The sequence below is a fragment of the Dendrobates tinctorius genome, unplaced genomic scaffold, assembly GCF_039654945.1.
Source record: "Dendrobates tinctorius isolate UK_male_01 unplaced genomic scaffold, ASM3965494v1 ptg000250l, whole genome shotgun sequence".
Taxonomy (NCBI): Eukaryota; Metazoa; Chordata; class Amphibia; order Anura; family Dendrobatidae; genus Dendrobates; species Dendrobates tinctorius.
Window position 1 is genome coordinate 25,325,003 of NW_027361917.1, and position 19,422 is coordinate 25,344,424.

The following is a 19,422-nucleotide window of genomic DNA, read 5'->3' on the forward strand; positions in this document are numbered from 1 at the left end:
GTCCGGCCCCCCATCTTGTGAACAGTCACGTGTTGTCATAGGAGGGCCACATAAGGTGGGTATGGTGTTTGCTTATTTGTGTTCTGCATGTCAAGTCCCTAAAATTTCTTGAAGAATAAATGGGGAGATTTTTCCAAACTAATGCCGCCACTCTCCCGTATCCAGTATTGGCTCCTTTATTGGACCCAGAGCCTTGGAGATCAAGCAGGATGCTATCTCGTAGTGCACACAGTGGCATCCGGGTTATTCTGCTATTTAGAAGTCAAATCTGTTGTGCCAACGAAGTGGAATAATATTGCGCACATACCAGTACTTATATTTTTTCCAGTGTCATTGGAGGTGCACTCTTCGTCCCTCGTTTTGAAAGTATTTTTACTATTAACAGTATTATTACAGTAATATTACAGTGGTTACTATTGGTGTTATGGCTGTCCATGAATTTGGCATACATCATGTGTTTAAAGGGAATATGTCAGCAGGCTGTTGCTATCTGAGTGCAACATGTTGTAGGAGTTGAGACCCTGATTCCAGCCATGTGGCACTTACTGTGCTGTGTTTGGTGGTTTCAATACAATTAGTGTTTAATAAGCAGGAGAATATCACTAGAGGATTAGGTGTTCTGTGACTGCTGGACCAACCATGCCCCCAACACTAATTAGCAGCTTACTGTCAAAATACAGTGTACACAGAAAGCTGCTGCAGTGGTGTGGGTGGGGTTATACATGGCTCAGTATTCAGAGAACTGCTAGATCTGCAGCAGAGAAAACTGTGATTCTATCGCAACTACTGCACCTAGTAACCTAAGTGATACATTGCTGGAATCAACCTCTCTGCCCCATAGCATGGTGCCATCAGATTACATAGCAAAAATTTGGTGACCGATTCCCTTTTAACATGGCATTAATTGGAGTTTATAGGTTGTAGGTATGTAATATTCTGATCTGGGTTATTGTATTGTCATATTTGTAAGGGTAAGCAAGACCCTATGTTAAAGAGCCATCTAACATCTGCTTCCATTCTATTTCTTGCAGGTTCAAGTACAGGTCCACCCAAACCTGGCGTCAGCGGAAGATGCTCTCCAGTATGTTGAAGAGTTAATTCTGCAGCTGCTTAGCATGCTTTGCCAAGCGCAGCCCCGCAGTGTCCTGGATGTTGAGGTACTCAGAAATAGTTTATATATTGATTTGCTCATAAAGATGCCACTTAAAATACTGCATTTTACTCTTTTTGCAGTGACTGCGGTGTTCAGCAGCCAAAAATCCATCAAGGCCCTTGTTTCTCTGCAGCAGAAATGTTTGAAACTTCTATCATTTCTGCTTACACAGCAGATTTTTTGCATATTTCTCAATAGCTGTAAATTTGTTGTTCCGTGGAAATAGCTTTGTCTGCAAGGCGAAGGTAGTCATGTGCATTTAGGGCATGCTTTTATAGAAGCACACTCGCAAAATTTAACCTATAAAGTGCAAGATTGGCTGATATTAAAGAGTAATGTAGAGGTTGTTTGGTGTACCTGTTTTGAATTAAGTGCCATTTTGAGGTTGTTTGTCATGTTGCTTTTCATTCTGTTCTTTTATGGTTGTCCTGATACAGACTACATTTCTCATACCTTTTTTGTTTTTGCAGAGGGGAGCAGTCTCCTCACACTAAACTTGCTCAATTTCATGTTTTGTTTTTTTTTTTTAAACATCATTTTTATTCATTTTGTAATGAAGTTGCATATTACACGTTATAAACGTTGCATTGAATTGTTACAAAGAACATATTTAAACATGTTTATCACCTAAGCCAGAATAGAAGCAAAAATAAACTTAACAAATATAAAATTATCAAACCCCCTTACGTCCACATTTTCATAGATCACATTGACTGAAATCAGACACCTTATCTCCAGGTCCACCTTATCCTCCATATAGCTCATATAACACATTTCAGTTTACCCAGATTACCACTCAGATCCTCTAATAGATACCAATCCGAATCCAGAAAGGCGCGCATTAAGTCTTGAATTTCTCTGGTGGTCAGTGACGTTTCTATAAACACTCTCCATTTTTAAAAAAATGTTTTCGTCATTTTATCTTTATTTCTTTCTGTTTCTCTTTTTTCCAAAAATTAAACCGATGTTAAACCTTCCTTGATCTTTTATCCCTGGGAGTGTTTTAGCTAGCCAGTGTTGCAGAATTAGACATTTTGTCACCATTGCAATGGTGTGAAACCAGGGCTGTGGAGTCGGAGTTGGAGTCGGTATAAAATGGTCCGACTCCTAAAATGTATAATAACTTGGGTACAGTAATTCAATGCAGAATGTGCTGAATATTTTTTCATAGGAATTTGGGAAAGTTATGAATGCCCTATAAATGGCTGTTCTATTCCTGATCTAAGGCTACACTCACAGCGTTTTTGCTACGTTTTTTGTGGATACGTTTTTCAGCTGCAAAAGGCGATCAGATTTTTAAAAAACCGCATCACCTGAAAGGTTTTTGAGCTCATAGATAATGTTTTCAATATCAAAAGCAGAGCAGATTTCTAATCTATCTATCCATTTATCCATATCTGTCTCCATATCTTATCTGTACCAAAAAGAATGAAAGCTGGGTAGCACACAGACTAAAGGGGGTTTTACACTAAGCGATATCGCTAGCAATATCGCTAAAACGTCACTGGTTTTGTGACGTTATAGCGATATTGCTAGCGATATCGCTATGTGTGATACTTACCAACGACCGGCTCCCCCGCTGTCCATCGCTGATCGCGCGATAATGTCCGGCTCCATTTCTCGTCGGGCGCTTCCTGCTGGGCTTCCTGCTGTGACGACGAGCGACGCTGGACGCGGGCGGGAGGACGTCAGGATCGCTGTGTGTGAAAGGTGAGTATCGTCCGCTGCGTCGCTGCTGCACCGCTGTGAGATCTTTCTGTGTGAAAGCTCACTAGCGATCATTTAGCGATGCACCAGCGATCCTGACCGGGTCGGATCGCTGGTCGGATCGCTGGTGCATCGCTAAATGTAAAAGGGCCTTTACACTTCCTGACTGGCAAAGGAGGAGGAAAGAGCGTCTCAAACATCATTAACAAGATATTTTGTAAGTGACAAAGTTACTGTAACAATGACAGCAGATATGTCTAAAAGACGGCTCATACAGCTTGTTGTGAAGGACGGTGTACCATTAACATTATTTGCACGACCAGCTTTTACAGCTCTTAATGGAGACATGGGCCCCAAACTTGGTGTTTCTCTGGAAAGAGAAAGTATTAGAAAATTAGTGATTGAAGAAGCCCTTAAACAAAAGGAAGATCTTAAAAAGACTCTCAAAAGACGCTTCATGTTTCTTAAAATGGATGCCTGCACACGTCACAGAGTGAACTATTTTGCCATCAATGTTCGATATGATTGTGACAGCAAAAATTGTTACCAACACGGTGGCAGTAAAAGATACTAAAGCTCATCACAGCAGCCAGTTTCTCCAGGCCTTAGTGGAAAAAGTTCTGCAAGATTACGAACTCAAAAAAGAACAGGTTCTTGCTATTGTAACGGACAATGCTTCACACATAAGTACAATTACACTGATGAATGAGAGTAATGAACAACAGCTAGAGGAACATTTAGGATTCAGTATGTTTGAGATGGAAGGCCACAGTGCTGTTCATGTAACTGAGGAACAAACATATTACTACAGAAGAACAGCAAAATTATACTGTAGAAATAGATGATCTTGTTGAAGCTGCTTCAAAACACTTTCCTGTTCATCACATGCGCTGTGTTGTGCACACGCTGCAGCTGGCAATAAGAGATAGTCTGCAAGAGGGACATGCTGGAAATCTGATTGGAAAAATGAGGAAATTGGTTATTGCCACCAGAACCCCTAAAATTGATTCCATCTTGAAGAGATGTGCAGGATAAGGGCCATATGTTGATCAACTAAAACCGTTTCTTATAGATATGGCGAACCCTCAGGTAACCCTAAATGAAGGTCAATGGACACAGGTGGCTGAAATGAAGGAATTGCTTAATCACCCATTTACTGTGACTAAAAAATTACAAGCTGAGGCTTTAACTCCTGGCATTTTCATGAGGGAGCGGAAGAACTTGCTATTTTGCTGTTTAATCGCAGATGGCATTTCTGCTTCAATGAAATGGAGAGAGACACAGCTATTGGAAAATAAATTTTTTCTGGCAGCTGTTTATGTGGACCCAAGTCATCGTATATTGCTTGATGATCAACAGCTTACTAAAGGAAAAGAAGCTCTGACTGAGGTAGCAGTTAGGATGAGTGGCCTACAGGAGGACTGCCAGGCGCAAGAGGACTTGGGTCCTGACAGTGCTACTGCTGCCATATCTTCATCCTCATCAGATGAGGAGTTTGACTTTGACAAGTATTTGTATGACATGGAGCAGGCAAAGCGTTGCCGCAAGGAAAAGGATTTCACTCTGTCTCCTATAGCAAGCAGATTGACCATATTTCAGCAAAATATTTCACTTGGTCTCAAAGAAATAGAAAAATTCAACCGTTCATCAAAACTGACTGTGCATGAGGCAATTCCTTTATACCCGGAAATTGTTAGAGATGTTGCCCATGTGGTTACGGCTTTGCCTCCAACCCAAGTTAGTGTAGAGAGGTTGTTCTCTAGCCTTAAAATTATTACGTCAGATTTGAGGTCATCTATGAAGGAGGATCTGATGGAGGCAATTTTATTTCTTAGAACAAATTCATAGACTGCATAAATGTTATTTAGTATGTTTTTGTTGAAAACTGTTTTTTGCCACTTAGTTTATTACATAGTGATACACTATGTAATATCGATTATATATATATATATATATATATATATATATATATTACATGTTTACAATTTATTACAGTTTTTTTTGTTCTAAAGTTGTATTCCAATAAATATTATGTTCTATCTAAATATCTTGATTATTGTATCATAAAAATGATGTAATGTCTGATGTTCACATTGTACTAGAATAAATTTTTCACTTAAATATAAGCAATATATGTGAGAGTCGGAGTCGGTGTAAGGGAAATTGAGGAGTCGGAGTTGCAGGTTTGGCTTACCGACTCCACAGCCCTGTGTGAAACAAGTCATCTAGCCGTCCCCCTCTTGTTTTACCCGTCGTAAAGTGAAACAGCCAACACAATGGATCTGCTTCTACCCATATCCCACAGATCTTCAGATACATATCCTGGACTTTTAACCAGAGTTCTTGTGTCCTGGGGCATGACCACGATCCATGTTCTGTGTCTGTTTTGGGCAACTTGTGTGCCTATCAGGATTCTGCGGAGTCGCAGGTATATTGAAGCCACATATTGTTTTATGCATTATTCTGAACTGACTCTCTCTCCATTGTTCATTGATGATATGCTTTCTTACCAATTCCCAGCCCCACAGAATCTTGTGCTCAAGTTCTTCATCATGTATATGTTTTTCCCATTTGTGAAATATTTTGCCCTTCCCTGAAGGGCGCAATATGTCCTTCAGCATCCCATATATTGAGGTGATAGATATTTTTCCAATGTCTTTGGTAACCAAGTTCTCCCATATTTCTGAATCGATTTCCTTCCTCACATCCTGAAGGAGGTCTAATACATAATGCTTTAATTGGATATATAAAAATGTCAAATGAAATCTCGGCAGCTCAAATTTGTCTATCACTTCCAATCCCGTCAACCAGCGGACTTCTTGTAGATGTAGTAAATCCCCTAACGTCTGTATACCTTTCCCCAACCACTCTTGTGTATAATTTATTTTCTCTTCCTAATCTAAAGGCTGGAAATGCCCAAGGATTCAGGTGTTTTGACACTCCCACGACATTTTTAGCTTTTTTCTTACTGCCTTCCATGTAGCAATGGTATCTTTACATATTACCGAATATTTAATGTTTGGCGGTATGTGTGACAGCGGCGTATGTAGCAGCGCCGTTAGGTCCCACAAACCACAAAATTCCGTTTCCAATTTGTAGTCAGTATATCGTCCCGTTTTTTTTAATCCAGTCTATTACATTCCTCATTAAACACGATAAATTATATCCCCTAATATTTGGCAATCCCACTCCCTCCCTCCTTTGTGTGCATTAGAGTTCTTATAGCCAATCTCGCTCTTTTACCCCTCCAGATGAATTTAGAAAAGGCCCTGTTTAATCTGAGAACATCTGCGTGACGAATTAACATTGGGATAGTTTGCATTGGGTACAGTAATCTCGCAAAGCTTGTCATCTTGATTAGGTGGCAGCGACCCAGCAGCGAGAGGGGTAGATTTCCCCACCTCTCCTACTCCTTCTCTATTTTGTCTATTATAGGCTTATAATTGAGATCATAAATCTGTTTCGGCGTTCTCCCCAAATAAATTCCCAAGTACTTTATAGATGCTGTCGCTTTCGGGATACCCATTATATTACTCTCCTGGCCACGTTTTACCTCACTCCTCATGAACAGAATCTCACATTTAGACTTATTTAAACGAAAGCCTGAGAATTTTCCAAACTTTTCAATTTCACGCAGCAACATAGGGAGATCTTCCTCTGGGTTGTTCATGAACAGAATTGTGTCATCTGCAAATAGGGCATTTTTGACTGTCTCATTTCCCACCTTTATCCCTTTGTAGGAACTGCAATCACTTAAATATCTCGACATAGGTTCTATCGCCAAATTAAACAGTAAGGGGGACAGCGGGCACCCCTGCCTCGTTCCCTTTTTCAGCTCGAAGGCATCTGAGAGAAACCCCGGCGTGTATACCCTTGCTTTGGGATTCTGATATAGTACCGCCAAAAATTGTCTAAACGGACCTACCAGATTTATTTTATCCAACACTTGCTCCAGCCATGGACACCTCACATTATCGAACGCTTTTTCTGCGTCCAGTGTGACCATAACTGGATCCTCTCCCTTATCCAATGCTTCCCTCTAATCTTGTCTAGCAATAACATGGCTTTCCTTATATTAGTAACGGCTGATCTTCCCTTCACAAAACCTGTTTGTTGCTTTGATATCAATCTAGGCAGTATCCTAGCCAGCCTGTCTGCCATTATTTTTTAGAGAAGTTTAACATCTTGATTTATTAATGATATCGGTCTATATCCCGAAGGGTCTTCCAAATCCTTCCCTCCCGTCGGGAGAAGCTTTATGTAGGCCGTATTCATCCCTTCTGACATAGCTTCCCCTTGCAAAATGTGATTATATAAATCTTTAAGCGTGGGAACTATTTTCTCACTCAGCGCCTTATAAAATGAACCATTAAATCCATTGTGCCCTGGAGCCTTATTGGCCCCCAGTCCTTTTATTGCCATACTAATTTCTTCCTCCGTGATGCAACCATTTAAATCCTGTAATTCCTCCTCCGTCAGTGTAGGGATATCAACGCTACACCTTGATGATCCTCATCCTTGTATAACCTAGCATAGAATTTGCCCAGCACTCTGTTTATATCTTTGGGATTAGTCAGTCGTTGTCCTTTTTTATCTCTAATTGCCATTATAGATGTACCCACATATCTTCCCCTAGCCAAATTAGCCAGTATTCTCCCTGCTTTGTCACCATACCCAGGGCTGTGGAGTCAGGAGTTAGTTTTGGTTGGAGTCGGTAGAAATGTACCGACTCCAGCTTTAAAAAAAAAAAATGTATTAATATTTCATAATTGAACTTTCATATGAATTTTATAAATGTTACTCAAATATATATGTTCTATCAAACTATGAACAACAGTGATAAGCAGTTCTGCTGGAGATAGACATTTCTTACTTCTTGTGTGTCAATGTTCTCCACTGCCCTTATCTAATCTTATACTTGGTTAACCTCATGCTGCCCCAACCCCCCTACTTACAATGTATGAAACTGAAAGTGAAAATGTGTTGCAAATTCTTAGTAGTAAAGCTCCTCCTCTAGACTAGATCATACTAGGTGTGCATCTTCCAAGCATCTCACAGCTGCCTGCTACTCAGAAGAGGAAGACTGTAAGAAGTATTATCCTTTCAACAAACTTTGCATCAGTTAACTGTGAGTACATGAGGAATAATAACAGTATTACTGACCACTATATCAGTTGTACGACCTGGCAATAATTTTGTACAATTGTTTTTAGGAAAAACAATTGTCATTTGGATTGTGAATGCATAATTAAAAACCTGAGAATGTCAAAGAAGCATCACATTAAATCAGCTGTATTTGAACATTTCACCATCACTCAAGATAGAAAACATTATGTCTGTCAGTGTATGACAAATGATCCAGACGAAAACAAATGCTGTGAAGCCAAGATGAGTGCATATTCAGGCAAAGATAAAAATGCTCCTACCAGAGTTTCTAATCTAAAGAGACATTTACAGCGCTTTCATCCAGAAGTACTGAAAGCAGTGGATGAGAGAGACTGCATCCAAACCAATGAACCAGTGCCCAGCTCTTCCAGCCAAACAAAGGAGCAGAGAACTTTGCAGCCATCAGTTGCAAGATATTTTGTCAGTGACAAAGTTACTGTGACAATGACAGTAGATACATTTAAAAAACAGATCATAGAGCTTGTTGTAAAGGATAGTGTGCCTATTTCATTATTTTCACGACCAGCTTTTATGTGTCTGAATGGGGAAATGGCCCGCAAGCTTGGTGTTTCTCTGGAGAGAGAGAGAGTATTAGAAAATTAGTAATCGAAGAAGCTTTTAAACAAAAGGAAGAACTTAAAAAAACTCTCAAGGGACGCTTTGTTTCTTAAAATGGATGCCTGCACACGTCACAGAGTGAACTATTTTGCCATCAATGTCCGATTTGTTTGTGACAAAAATGAAATAGTTACCAAGACATTGGCAGTAAAAGACACCAAAGCTCATCACACCAGTGAGTTTCTCCAGGTCTTGGTGGAAAAGGTTCTGCAAGACTATGAACTTAAAAAAGAGCAAGTTCTTTCTGTCGTAACTGACAATGCTTCAAATATGATAAGTACTATTAAGCTAATGAATGAGAGTAATGATGGTGACCAGCAGCTAGAAGAACATTCTGGGTCCACAGACACAGAAATGTTTGAAATAGAGGAACACAGTATTGTAACTGAGGAGCAAACTGAAGTTGCTTCAGATGAACAGCAACATGATAGTTTAGATGATCTTGTTGAAACTGTGTCAATATGTTCTTTCATTCATCACATGCGCTGTGTTGTGCATACGCTACAGCTGGCTATAAGAGACAGTCTGCAAGAAGGACATGCTGCTGCACTGATTGGCAAGGTGAGAAAATTGGCTACTGTTGCCAGAACCCCTAAAGTTGACTCAATTTTGAAGAGACGAGCTGGAAAAGGGGCAATTATTGATCAAGCCACACGATGGGGCAGTACTTACTTAATGATTCAGCGCTTGGTTGAACTGAAAACCTTTCTTGTAGACATGGCTAACCCTCAACTGACGCTAAATGAAAGTCAGTGGAATCAGGTGACTGAGCTGGAAAAATTGCTAGAGCACCCATTTACAGTGACTAAAAAATTACAAGCAGAGGACTTAACTCCAGGTATTTTCTTAAAGGAGTGGAAGAACCTGATGTTTCGCCTGTCCCAAAGAGGAGGGTTAAATGCAAGTTGCATTGCTAAATCAATGAAACGGAGAGAGGAGCTACTATTACAAAATAACATTCTTTTGGCAGCTGTTTATGTAGACCCAATGCATCGGATTCTTCTAGATCAACAGCTAAGTAAAGGAAAAGAAGCTCTGTTTGAAATAGCAGTAAGGATGAAAGGGTTGTAGAACAGTCGGGAGGAACAAGAAGAATTTGGTCGTCCTGCCACATCTTCACCCTCATCATCAACTGATGAAGAATTTAATTTCAAAAAATATTTGGATCACAAGGACCGTGCAAAGCGTTCCCGCATAGAAGAGTCATCCCCATCAAGGAACACAGCCAGTACATTTCAGCAGAATTTTTCATGTGCGCTAAAAGAAATTGAGAAATTTGACCGTTCATCAAAAATAACAGTGCAACAAGCGATTCCTCTGTATCCTGACATTGTCAGAGATGTTGCCCGAGTGGTTACTGCTTTGCCACCAACACAAGTTAGTGTAGAGAGGTTGTTCTCTGCTCTCAAAATAATTAGATCAGATTTGAGGGCATCCATGAAGGAGGATCTGACAGAGGCAATACTTTTTCTGAGGACAAATTTATAGATTTCTTCTTATTAACTGCATAAAAGTGTTTATTGCATATTTACTTACAGTTTAGAAAAGTTTATAAAAGTTATTTGCTATATTCTAATTGTATTCTAATGTAGTTTTTGCTCTAAGTGGTCTGATTACTTATATGATGGTGAGAAACTGAATAAGCACGATGTTTAATATTTTACAACAGTAAATTTGTTGTTATGAATTGGCCATTTATGAAGGAGTTGGAGTCGGAGCCGGAGTCTGAGTCGGAGCCTGATAAAATCCAGGAGTCGGAGTCGCAACTGTGGCTTACCGACTCCACAGCCCTGACCATACCTATTTAATTCTACCTCCCAATGATTTCTATATAATTGCTCTCTTTTTTCCGCCCATTTTTCAAAAAAATTTTTGGCCCACATCCATTTATCTTTATCCAGTAGTGAGTTCTTATATTTTGTATAGCTGCTCCTAACTTTGCTGCTTGCTCCTATGTACTCCTCTTTTATTCGTTTTTTTATTCTCTGCATGTAAGCCATGATGTTTCCCCTTATTTCCACCTTCGCTGTTTCCCAATATAGTCTAGGGTTAGGTTTGTGCTCCTCATTATACATTGCAAACTCTGTCCACCATTCCCCCATCCGTTTCACAAAATCTTGCTCTTTTGTCATGTTTCCTGGAAATCGCCATAAATAGTCCGTCCCTTTCTGATGTGCGTCAGCTAAGTCTAGAGATATAGGACTATGATCAGATATCATCATGTCCTCAATATTGACATCACACACTTTGTGTAGTATCTTATCTGACACAAAGAACATGTCTATTCTCGACCATGTCTTGTGTGCATGAGAGTAATGTGAAGATTCCCGATCCATAGGGATGTTCTCCACGCATCTTTCAGCTGCCAATTCGATATCATATCTTCCAAATAACCTTTTTTCCCCCTGTATCTCTTCCCTTCTCCTGGATTTAATCTTATTAAGCTCCCTTTTCTGTCCTCTGCCTCCTTAAGCACCTCATTACAATCTCCTCCTATGATTATGTTGTTACCGCTATCAGTCAGTATTTTGTTCTGTAAGGACATAAAAAATTTCTTTTGATTTATGTTCGGGGCATATATATTGTACAGGGTAATACTTTCATTATTTATCTCTAATTTCAAACGGATGTCCCTACCCTGCTGGTCCATTTCTACGGATGAAACTCTGTGTGCCAATGCTTTATGTATAAGTATTAGGACTCCTGCTTTTCTGTCTACCGAACTAGAACCATAAACTTCTCCCACCCATAATTTCTTCATTCTAAAAAAGTCTTCTTTACCCAAATGTGTCTCTTGAAGCAAGGCTATATCTGCTTTCAGTCTTTTCAGGAGACGAAGTATCATCATCCTTTTATGTGGTGAGCGCAACCCTTTTATATTCCATGTTATTAATCTAACCATTTTTAATTGCAAAATGGTTTCTTCTGCGAGGATGTGTGACGCTTCTCCCTCTCAGGTATGGACCGCCAGTCAGTCATCTCGGTCAGTAATAAATTAATTAGTACAATAGCAGTGGACTCATGAACTTTATCTTCCCTCCCTCCCCCCCCCCCCTTCTCATCTCACCCTTTCTCCATATAACAACCTCTTTGTTGACTCCTCTTTTTTCCGCCATTATCCAAACCAAAAGAGAAATAATTTCCCGCCCGCCTATTATCCCATATTTATCATGTTGTACCTATTTTATATCCATACTCTATCTGAGCCCTGACCCTCATGTAACCTTGAAACTCTGAAATCTTACATCAACATCTATTTCCCTTAATTTATCATATCAATTTCCTAACATCTTAATACTCACAACCATATTATCTTAAAGTCCTCCTCCATCTCTCCTTTTTGATGTCAGAGAGGTTTAACCCCTTAGCGACCGCCATCTTGGAGCTGGAAGAAAATGGCGGGCGCATGCGCAGTGCGCCCGCCGGGAATCTGCCGGCTCCGGCTGGCAGATTCCATTCATTCATTTTGATCACTATGATAAACTATCATAGTGATCAAAATAAAAAGAAATAGTACATAACCCCCCATTTATCACCCCCTTAGTTAGGCCAACATAACGAAATAAAGAAAATATTTTTTTTTTCAGTTTTCCATTAGGGTTAGGGCTAGGGTTAGAATTATGGTTAGGGCGAACTAGGATTAGGGTTAGAATTATGATTAGGGATTAGGGTTAGGGTTGGGATTAGGGGTGTGTTGGGGTTAGGGTTGGAGCAAGAATTGAGAGGTTTCCACTATTTAATAATAATAAAAAAAAGATTTATTATTTATCAACTTTGGGGGTCTAAAAATTGGGGTCTAAAAAATCACTTGTGGAAATTAAAAAGACTTTTTATTTTCACGGCTTTGTGTTTATAAACTTCTGTGAAGCACTTGAAGGTTCAAAGTGCTCACCACACATCTACATAAGTTCCTTAATGGGTCTAGTTTCCAAAATGGGGTCACTTGTTGGGGGTTTCCACTGTTTAGGCCCATCAGGGCCTCTGCAAACGCAACATGATGCTCGCAGACAATTCCATCAAAGTCTGCATTCCAAAATGGCACTCCTTCCCTTCCAAGCTCTCCCATGCGCCCAAACAGTGGTTCCCCCCCACATATGGGGTATCAGCGTACTCAGGACAAATCGCACAACAACTGTTATGGTATGATTTTTCCGGTTACCCTTGTAAAAAAAAAAAATTTGGGGTCTAAAAAATCACTTTTGTGGAAATTAAAAAGACTTTTCATTTTCACGGCTTTGTGTTTATAAACTTCTGTGAATCACTTGAAGGTTCCAAGTGCTCACCACACATCTAGATAAGTTCCTTAAGGGGTCTAGTTTCCAAAATGGGCTCACTTGTTGGAGGTTTCCACTGTTTAGGCACATTAAGGGCTCTCCGAACGCAACATGGCATCCGATCTCAATTCCAGCCAATTCTGCGTTGAAAAAGTCAAATGGCGCTCCATCCCTTGCGAGCTCTGCCGTGTGCTGAAAAAGTGGTTTACCCCCACATATGGGGTATTGGCGTATTCAGGAGAAATTGTACAACAAATTTTGAGGTTGATTTTCTCTTTTAACCCCTTAAGCACCAAGGGTGGTTTGCACGTTAATGACCGGGCCATTTTTTACAATTCTGACCACTGTCCCTTTAAGAGGTAATAACTCTGAAATGCTTCCATTGATCCCAGTGATTCTGACATTGTTTTCTCTTGACACATTGTACTTCATGTTAGTGGTAAAATTTCATTCAAATAACTTGCGTTTATTTGTGAAAAAGACGGAAATTTGGCTAAAATTTTGAAAATTTAGCAATTTTCCAACTTTGAATTTTTATGCCCTTAAATCACATAGATACGGCACACAAAAAAACTTGATAAGTAACATTTCCCACATCTTTACTTTACATCAGCACAATTTTGGAACCAAAATTTTTTTTGTTAGGAAGTTATAAGGGTTAAAAATTGACCAGCGATTTCTCATTTTTGCAACACCATTTTATTTTTACGGACCACATCACATATGAAGCCACTTTGAGGGGTCTATATGATAGAAAATACCCAAAAGTGACACCATTCTAAAAACTGCACCCCTTAAGGTGCTCAAAATCACATTCAAAAAGTTTATTAACCCTTTAGGTGCGTCACAGGAATTTTTTGAATATTAAAAAAAAAAAAAAAAATGAACATTTAACTTTTTTTCACAAAAAAAATACTTCAGGTTCAATTTTTTTAATTTTACCAAGGGTAACAGGAGAAATTGGACTGCAAAATTTATTGTGCAATTCGTCCTGAGTACGCTGATACCTGATATGTGGGGGGAACCACTGTTTCGGCGCATGGCTGAGCTCAGAAGGGAAGGAGCTGGAAAATTGGCTGGAATTCTAATCGGACGCCATGTCACGTTTGGAGAGCCCCTGATGTACCAAAACAGTGGAAACCCCCCACAAATGACACCATTTTGGAAACTAGACCCCCCAAGGAACTTAGCTAGATGTGTGGTGAGAACTTTGAACCCCCAAAGGCTTCACAGAAGTTTATAATGCCCGTGCATGAAAATAAAAAAATCATATTTTTTCCACAAACACGATCAATTAGTCACCAATTTTTTTTTATTTTCCCAAGGGTACCAGGAGAAATTGGACCCCAAAAGTTGTTGTCCAATTTGTCCTGAGTACGCTGATACCCCATATGTGGGAGAAAACTACTGTATGAGCACACGTCGGGTCTCGGAAGGGAAGTAGTGACGTTTTGGAATGCAGACTTTGATGGAATGGTCTGCGGGTGTCATGTGCGTTTGGAGAGCCCCTGATGTACCTAAACTATTGCAACTTCGCACAAGTGACCCCATTTTGGAAACTAGACCCCCCACGGAACTTATCTAGATGTGTGGTGAGCACTTTGAACCCCCAAGTGCTTCACAGAAGTTTATAACGCCCGGGCGTGAAAATAAAAAGATTTTTTTCCACAAAAATGATATTTTTGCCCCCAATTTTTTATTTTCCTAAGTGGTAACAGGAGAAATTGGACCCCAAAAGTTGTTTTGCAATTTGTCTTGAGTAGGCTGATACCCCATATGTGGGGGTAAAACACTGTTTGGGCGCATGGCAGAGCTTGGAAGGGAAGGACCACCATTTGACTTTTTCAACTCAGAATTGGCTGGTATTGAGATCAGACGCCATGTTGCATTTGGAGAGCACCTGATGTGCCCAAACAGTGGAAACCCCCAATTCTAACTCCAACCCTAACCCCAACACACCCCTAACCCTAATCTCAGCCCTAACCCTAGCCCTAGCCCTGACCCTAGCCCTAACCCTAATGGGAAAATGAAAATAAATACATTTTCTTTTAATTTTATTATTTTTCCCTAACTAAGGGGGTGATAACGGAGGTTTGATTTACTATTTATGGCGGTTTTTATGTTTGGCAGCTGTCATACGCTAAAAGACGCTTTTTATTGTAAAAATAGTTTTTGCATCACCACATATTGAGAGCTTATAATTTTTCCGTATTTTGACCCAACGAGTCATGTGAGGTCTTATTTTTTGCGGGACGAGTTGGCGTTTTTATTGGTACCATTTTCGGGCATGTGACATTTTTTGATCGCTTTTTATTCCGATTTTTGGGACGCAGAATGAACAAAAACCAGCGTTTCATGAATTTCTTTTGGGGGGGTGCGTTTACACCGTTCCGCGTGCGATAAAATTGATAAAGCGGCTTTATTCTTTGGGTCAGTACGGTTACAGCGATACCTCATTTATGTCGTTTTTTTTATGTTTTGTCGGTTTTATGCAATGAAAACTATTTTATATAAAAAATTATTTTTACATCACTTTATTCTGCGAGCTATAACTTTTTATTTTTTTGCTGATGATGCTGTATGGCGGCTCGTTTTTTGTGGGACAAGATGACGTTTTCAGCGGTACCATGGATATTTATATGCGTCTTTTTGATCGCGCGTTATTGCACTTTTTGTTTGGTGGTATGATAATAAATCTTTATTTTTTGCTTTGTTTTTTATTTTTATTAAGGGATTCGCTTAAGGGGTTAACTAATGGAACAGTTTTATAGGGCGGGTCGTTACGGACGCGGTGATACCAAATATGTGTACTTTTATTATTTTTTTTTTTTTTGTTTTTATTTCCAAAAAATGAATTTATTGGGGGAATATTTTTTTTTTTTTTCTAATTTATTGGCGATTTTTTTTTTTTTTTTTTTTTTTTACTTTATTTCATTGTCCCTTTATTTCTGTCCACAGATCACTGTGACAGATCAACGATCTGTCACAGGCAGTGCAGCAGGCTTCCTCGTGCCTGCGCTTTGCAGGCACTGAGGAAGCTGGCTCCCTGCAGGCCCCCGAAGGGCCCCGTCGCCATCTTGGATTCGGGGGCCTGCAGGGAAGGAGCCACCCGCAGCAGCGCTGCACATTGCACTGCCGTGGGGGGCTCAGGGAAGCATGGAGGGAGCCCCCTCCCTGCCGATGCTTCCCTTTTATCCCCGGTACACCGCGATCGTGATAAACAACCGGCCGGAATCAACTGACAACCGGCCGCGATCAGCGGCGCTCACCACGTGGGTGCCGCTGATCGCTATGACGTACTATCCCGTCCCTGGGAATTAAGTCCCAGGGCACATGGACGGGATAGTACGTCTCATGGCAGAAAGGGGGTAACACTTGTGAAAGTAAAAAATTTGTATTGTGAAGTAAATTTTTTGCAAAAAAAAGTTAAATGTAAATTTTTTCCTTCCACATTGCTTTAGTTCCTGTGAAGCACGTAAAGGGTTAATAAACTTCTTGAATGTGGTTTTGAGCACCTTGAGGGGTCTAGTTTTTAGAATGGTTCCACTTTTGGGTATTTTCTGTCATGTACACCCCTCAAAATGACTTTAAATATGATGTGGTCCCTAAAAAAAATATTGTTTTGTAATTGTTGTAAAAATGAGAAATCGCTGGTTAACTTTTAACCCTTATAACTTCCTAACAAAAACAAATTTTGCTTCCAAAATTGTGCTGATGTAAAGTAGACATGTGGGAAATGTTATTTATTAAGAAATTTGTGTGACACATCTCTCTGATTTAATGGCATAAAAATTGAAAGTTTTAAAATTGCAAAATTTTCACCATATTTCCGTTTTTTTTCATAAATAAGCACAAGACTTATCGAAGAAATTTTACCACTAACATGAAGTAAAATATGTCAAACAATCTCAGAATCACCGGGATCCATTAAAGCGTTCCAGAGTTATAACCTCATAAAGGGACAGTGGTCAGAATTGTAAAAATTGGCCTGGTCATTACGCTGCAAAATGGCTGTCGCTAAGGGGTTAAAAATACTTTACTCCCACCACTTTCATCCCCCCAAGCAATATCTCCCAATGTGAACCCAGCATTTGTATGATAATTTCCCCCTGGAAGATATCTTAATTAAACACAAAATACTCCCATCAACATCCAATGAAGATCTTGTCTTCTACCTAGTGTATACATCACATCTGGTCATCATTATCCCAACTTCATATATGTCTTTTTGTTGTGAAAACCTCACGATGTCCATAAACCTGGAAGTCACAAATTTGCCGTCAGCCATTATGATCAGCTTGCAGACCAATTAAATCAGCACCCCAAATTCTCCATTCAGTCCAACTGAACCTGCGAAAAGAAATAAGATGGGGAAAAAAAGAAATAGGAGAAGCGGGGATCTCTCCACCAGCTGTCCTGTCGTCTTCCTTGAACATACATAGTTCCGTCTGATATTGACCTGGTCTGGTGAATATACCTGTAAATTTGTAAGTTTTTTAATATCCCTTATTACTGTACGTCTTCCTATTTTAGGTGATTGGGAGTGTAAGTAGTCTTTCTGTAACTCAACCTGGGCCACATAAATTTCTCCCTTCCATCTTCATATTATCATGTGAGGTATTCCAGTCATACTCTTCACTTATGCTGACCCCAGGATATATCTTGACACAATCTCATAAGCATTAGATCATTTAGTATTCTGTCTTGTTTGGTTCTTCCCTTGTCATTGGGGTTCTTTGTTCCTTAGCCATTTTCTCGCTTTCATTATCTCCTTCCAAATGCAAATTCGACCTCAGGCTATACGGATAGGGTCTCCCCCTCTCGTCCTCAGCATCTCCCCCTGTCTCCTCTCTCGAAGGGCTGGTGTGATCAGGTGATTGCTGGCCAGATGAAGGTTGCTGCTGGGACATAATTTTCATGGCCTCCTTGGGATCTGTAAACGACCTCATCACACCATCTCTTGTCCTAAAATGCAGCGTTGCTGGGTAGTTTAGGTGGAATCTGATGTTGCGTTTAAACAGCAAAGTGCATGCTTCGCTGTATGCCCTTCTTCGCCGTGTCACCTCTGCTGAATAGTCTCCAAATAAAAGGACTTAATGTCCCTGAATTATCAGTGGTCGCCTTCTTCCTTTATAAGCCCTGAGTGTTTCTTCCTTCTCTTTAAAGTTCAAGTACTTTGCCACTGCCTGGCGTGGTCTCTGAGCTTCCTTGTTATTCTGGGGGGCCTATCCTGTGTGCACCTCCACTCTGCAGTTATAGGACAGTCCCAGTGCTTTTTGACAATTCCACCTCATAGATATCATTTAGCTGCTGTGTGTTTATTGTCTCTGGGAGGCCTATCATTTTCAGATTGCTTCTGCGGGACCTATTCTCCAGTTCTTCTAGTTTTGCCACAGTGTAGGAGGCTTGTTTCTTTAAGTCACTGACTTGTTTTTCTAGCTGAATAACTTTGTCCTCCGCCTCAGAGATTCTCTGCTCGGCTTCCTGCAGTTTCTGCTCCTGATGAGTCCTCTTGCTTTGCAGCTCTTTAGTGGTAGATTGGATCATGTCAGCCACTGCCTGCTTAAAGTCTTCAGCCAGGTATGATGCCATTTCTTTTGCTAGCTGTTTAAACTTTAACCCCTTTCTGATATCAGACGTACTATCCCGTCCATGGGACCTGGGCCCCTATGCCCATGGACGGGATAGTACGTCTAGTGAGATCAGCTGCGCTCACGTGGTGAGCGCCGCTGATTGCGTCCGGATGTCAGCTGATTATCACAGCTGACGCCCGGCACAATGTGTCAGGGGCGGTCACGGACCCTATGGCACGAGGAAGCCAAGTGCAGTGCCTGTGACAGATCGCTGATCTGTCACAGTGATCTGTGATGTGACAGATCAGCAATCTGTCACATGACAGTTATGTCCCCCCTGGGACAATGTAATAAAGTAAAAAAAAAAAAAAAGGAAAAAGTGTAAAAAATAATTAAAAAAAAAAAATCGCTAAATAAAAAAAAAAAAAAAAATATTCCCTAATTCATTTTTTGGAAATAAAAATACACATATTTGGTATCGCTGCGTCCGTAACGACCCGCCCTATAAAACTGTCCCATTAGTTAACCTTTTTAGCGAACCCCTTAAAAAATAAAAATAAAAAAACGAAGCAAACAATAATGATTTATTATCATACCGCCGAACAAAAACTGCAATAATGCGCGATCAAAAATACGAATATAAATATCCATGGTACCGCTGAAAACGTCATCTCGTCCCACAAAAAACGAGCCGCCATACAGCATCATCAGCAAAAAAATTAAAAAGTTATAGCTCGCAGAATAAAGCGATGCAAAAATAATTATTTTTTATATAAAATTGTTTTCATTGCATAAAACCGACAAAACATAAAAAAACCTAAATGAGGTATCGCTGTAACCGTACTGACCCGAAGAATAAAACAGTCTTATCAATTTCACCGCACACAGAACGGTGTAAACGCACCCCCCAAAATAAATTCATGAAACACTG

At 40.1% G+C, this 19,422-nt stretch overlaps 1 protein-coding gene across 1 annotated transcript in view; it reads left to right on the forward strand.

Annotated features, from left to right (window-relative positions):
• Nucleotides 1-19,422, forward strand: part of SOS1 (SOS Ras/Rac guanine nucleotide exchange factor 1) — a 176,346-nt gene that overhangs the window by 79,073 nt on the left and 77,851 nt on the right. Inside the window, exon 2 of the mRNA XM_073557542.1 lies at nt 1,032-1,157. Within this exon, the coding sequence (XP_073413643.1) occupies nt 1,032-1,157 (126 nt within the window). The remainder of the gene's footprint in view (nt 1-1,031; nt 1,158-19,422) is intronic.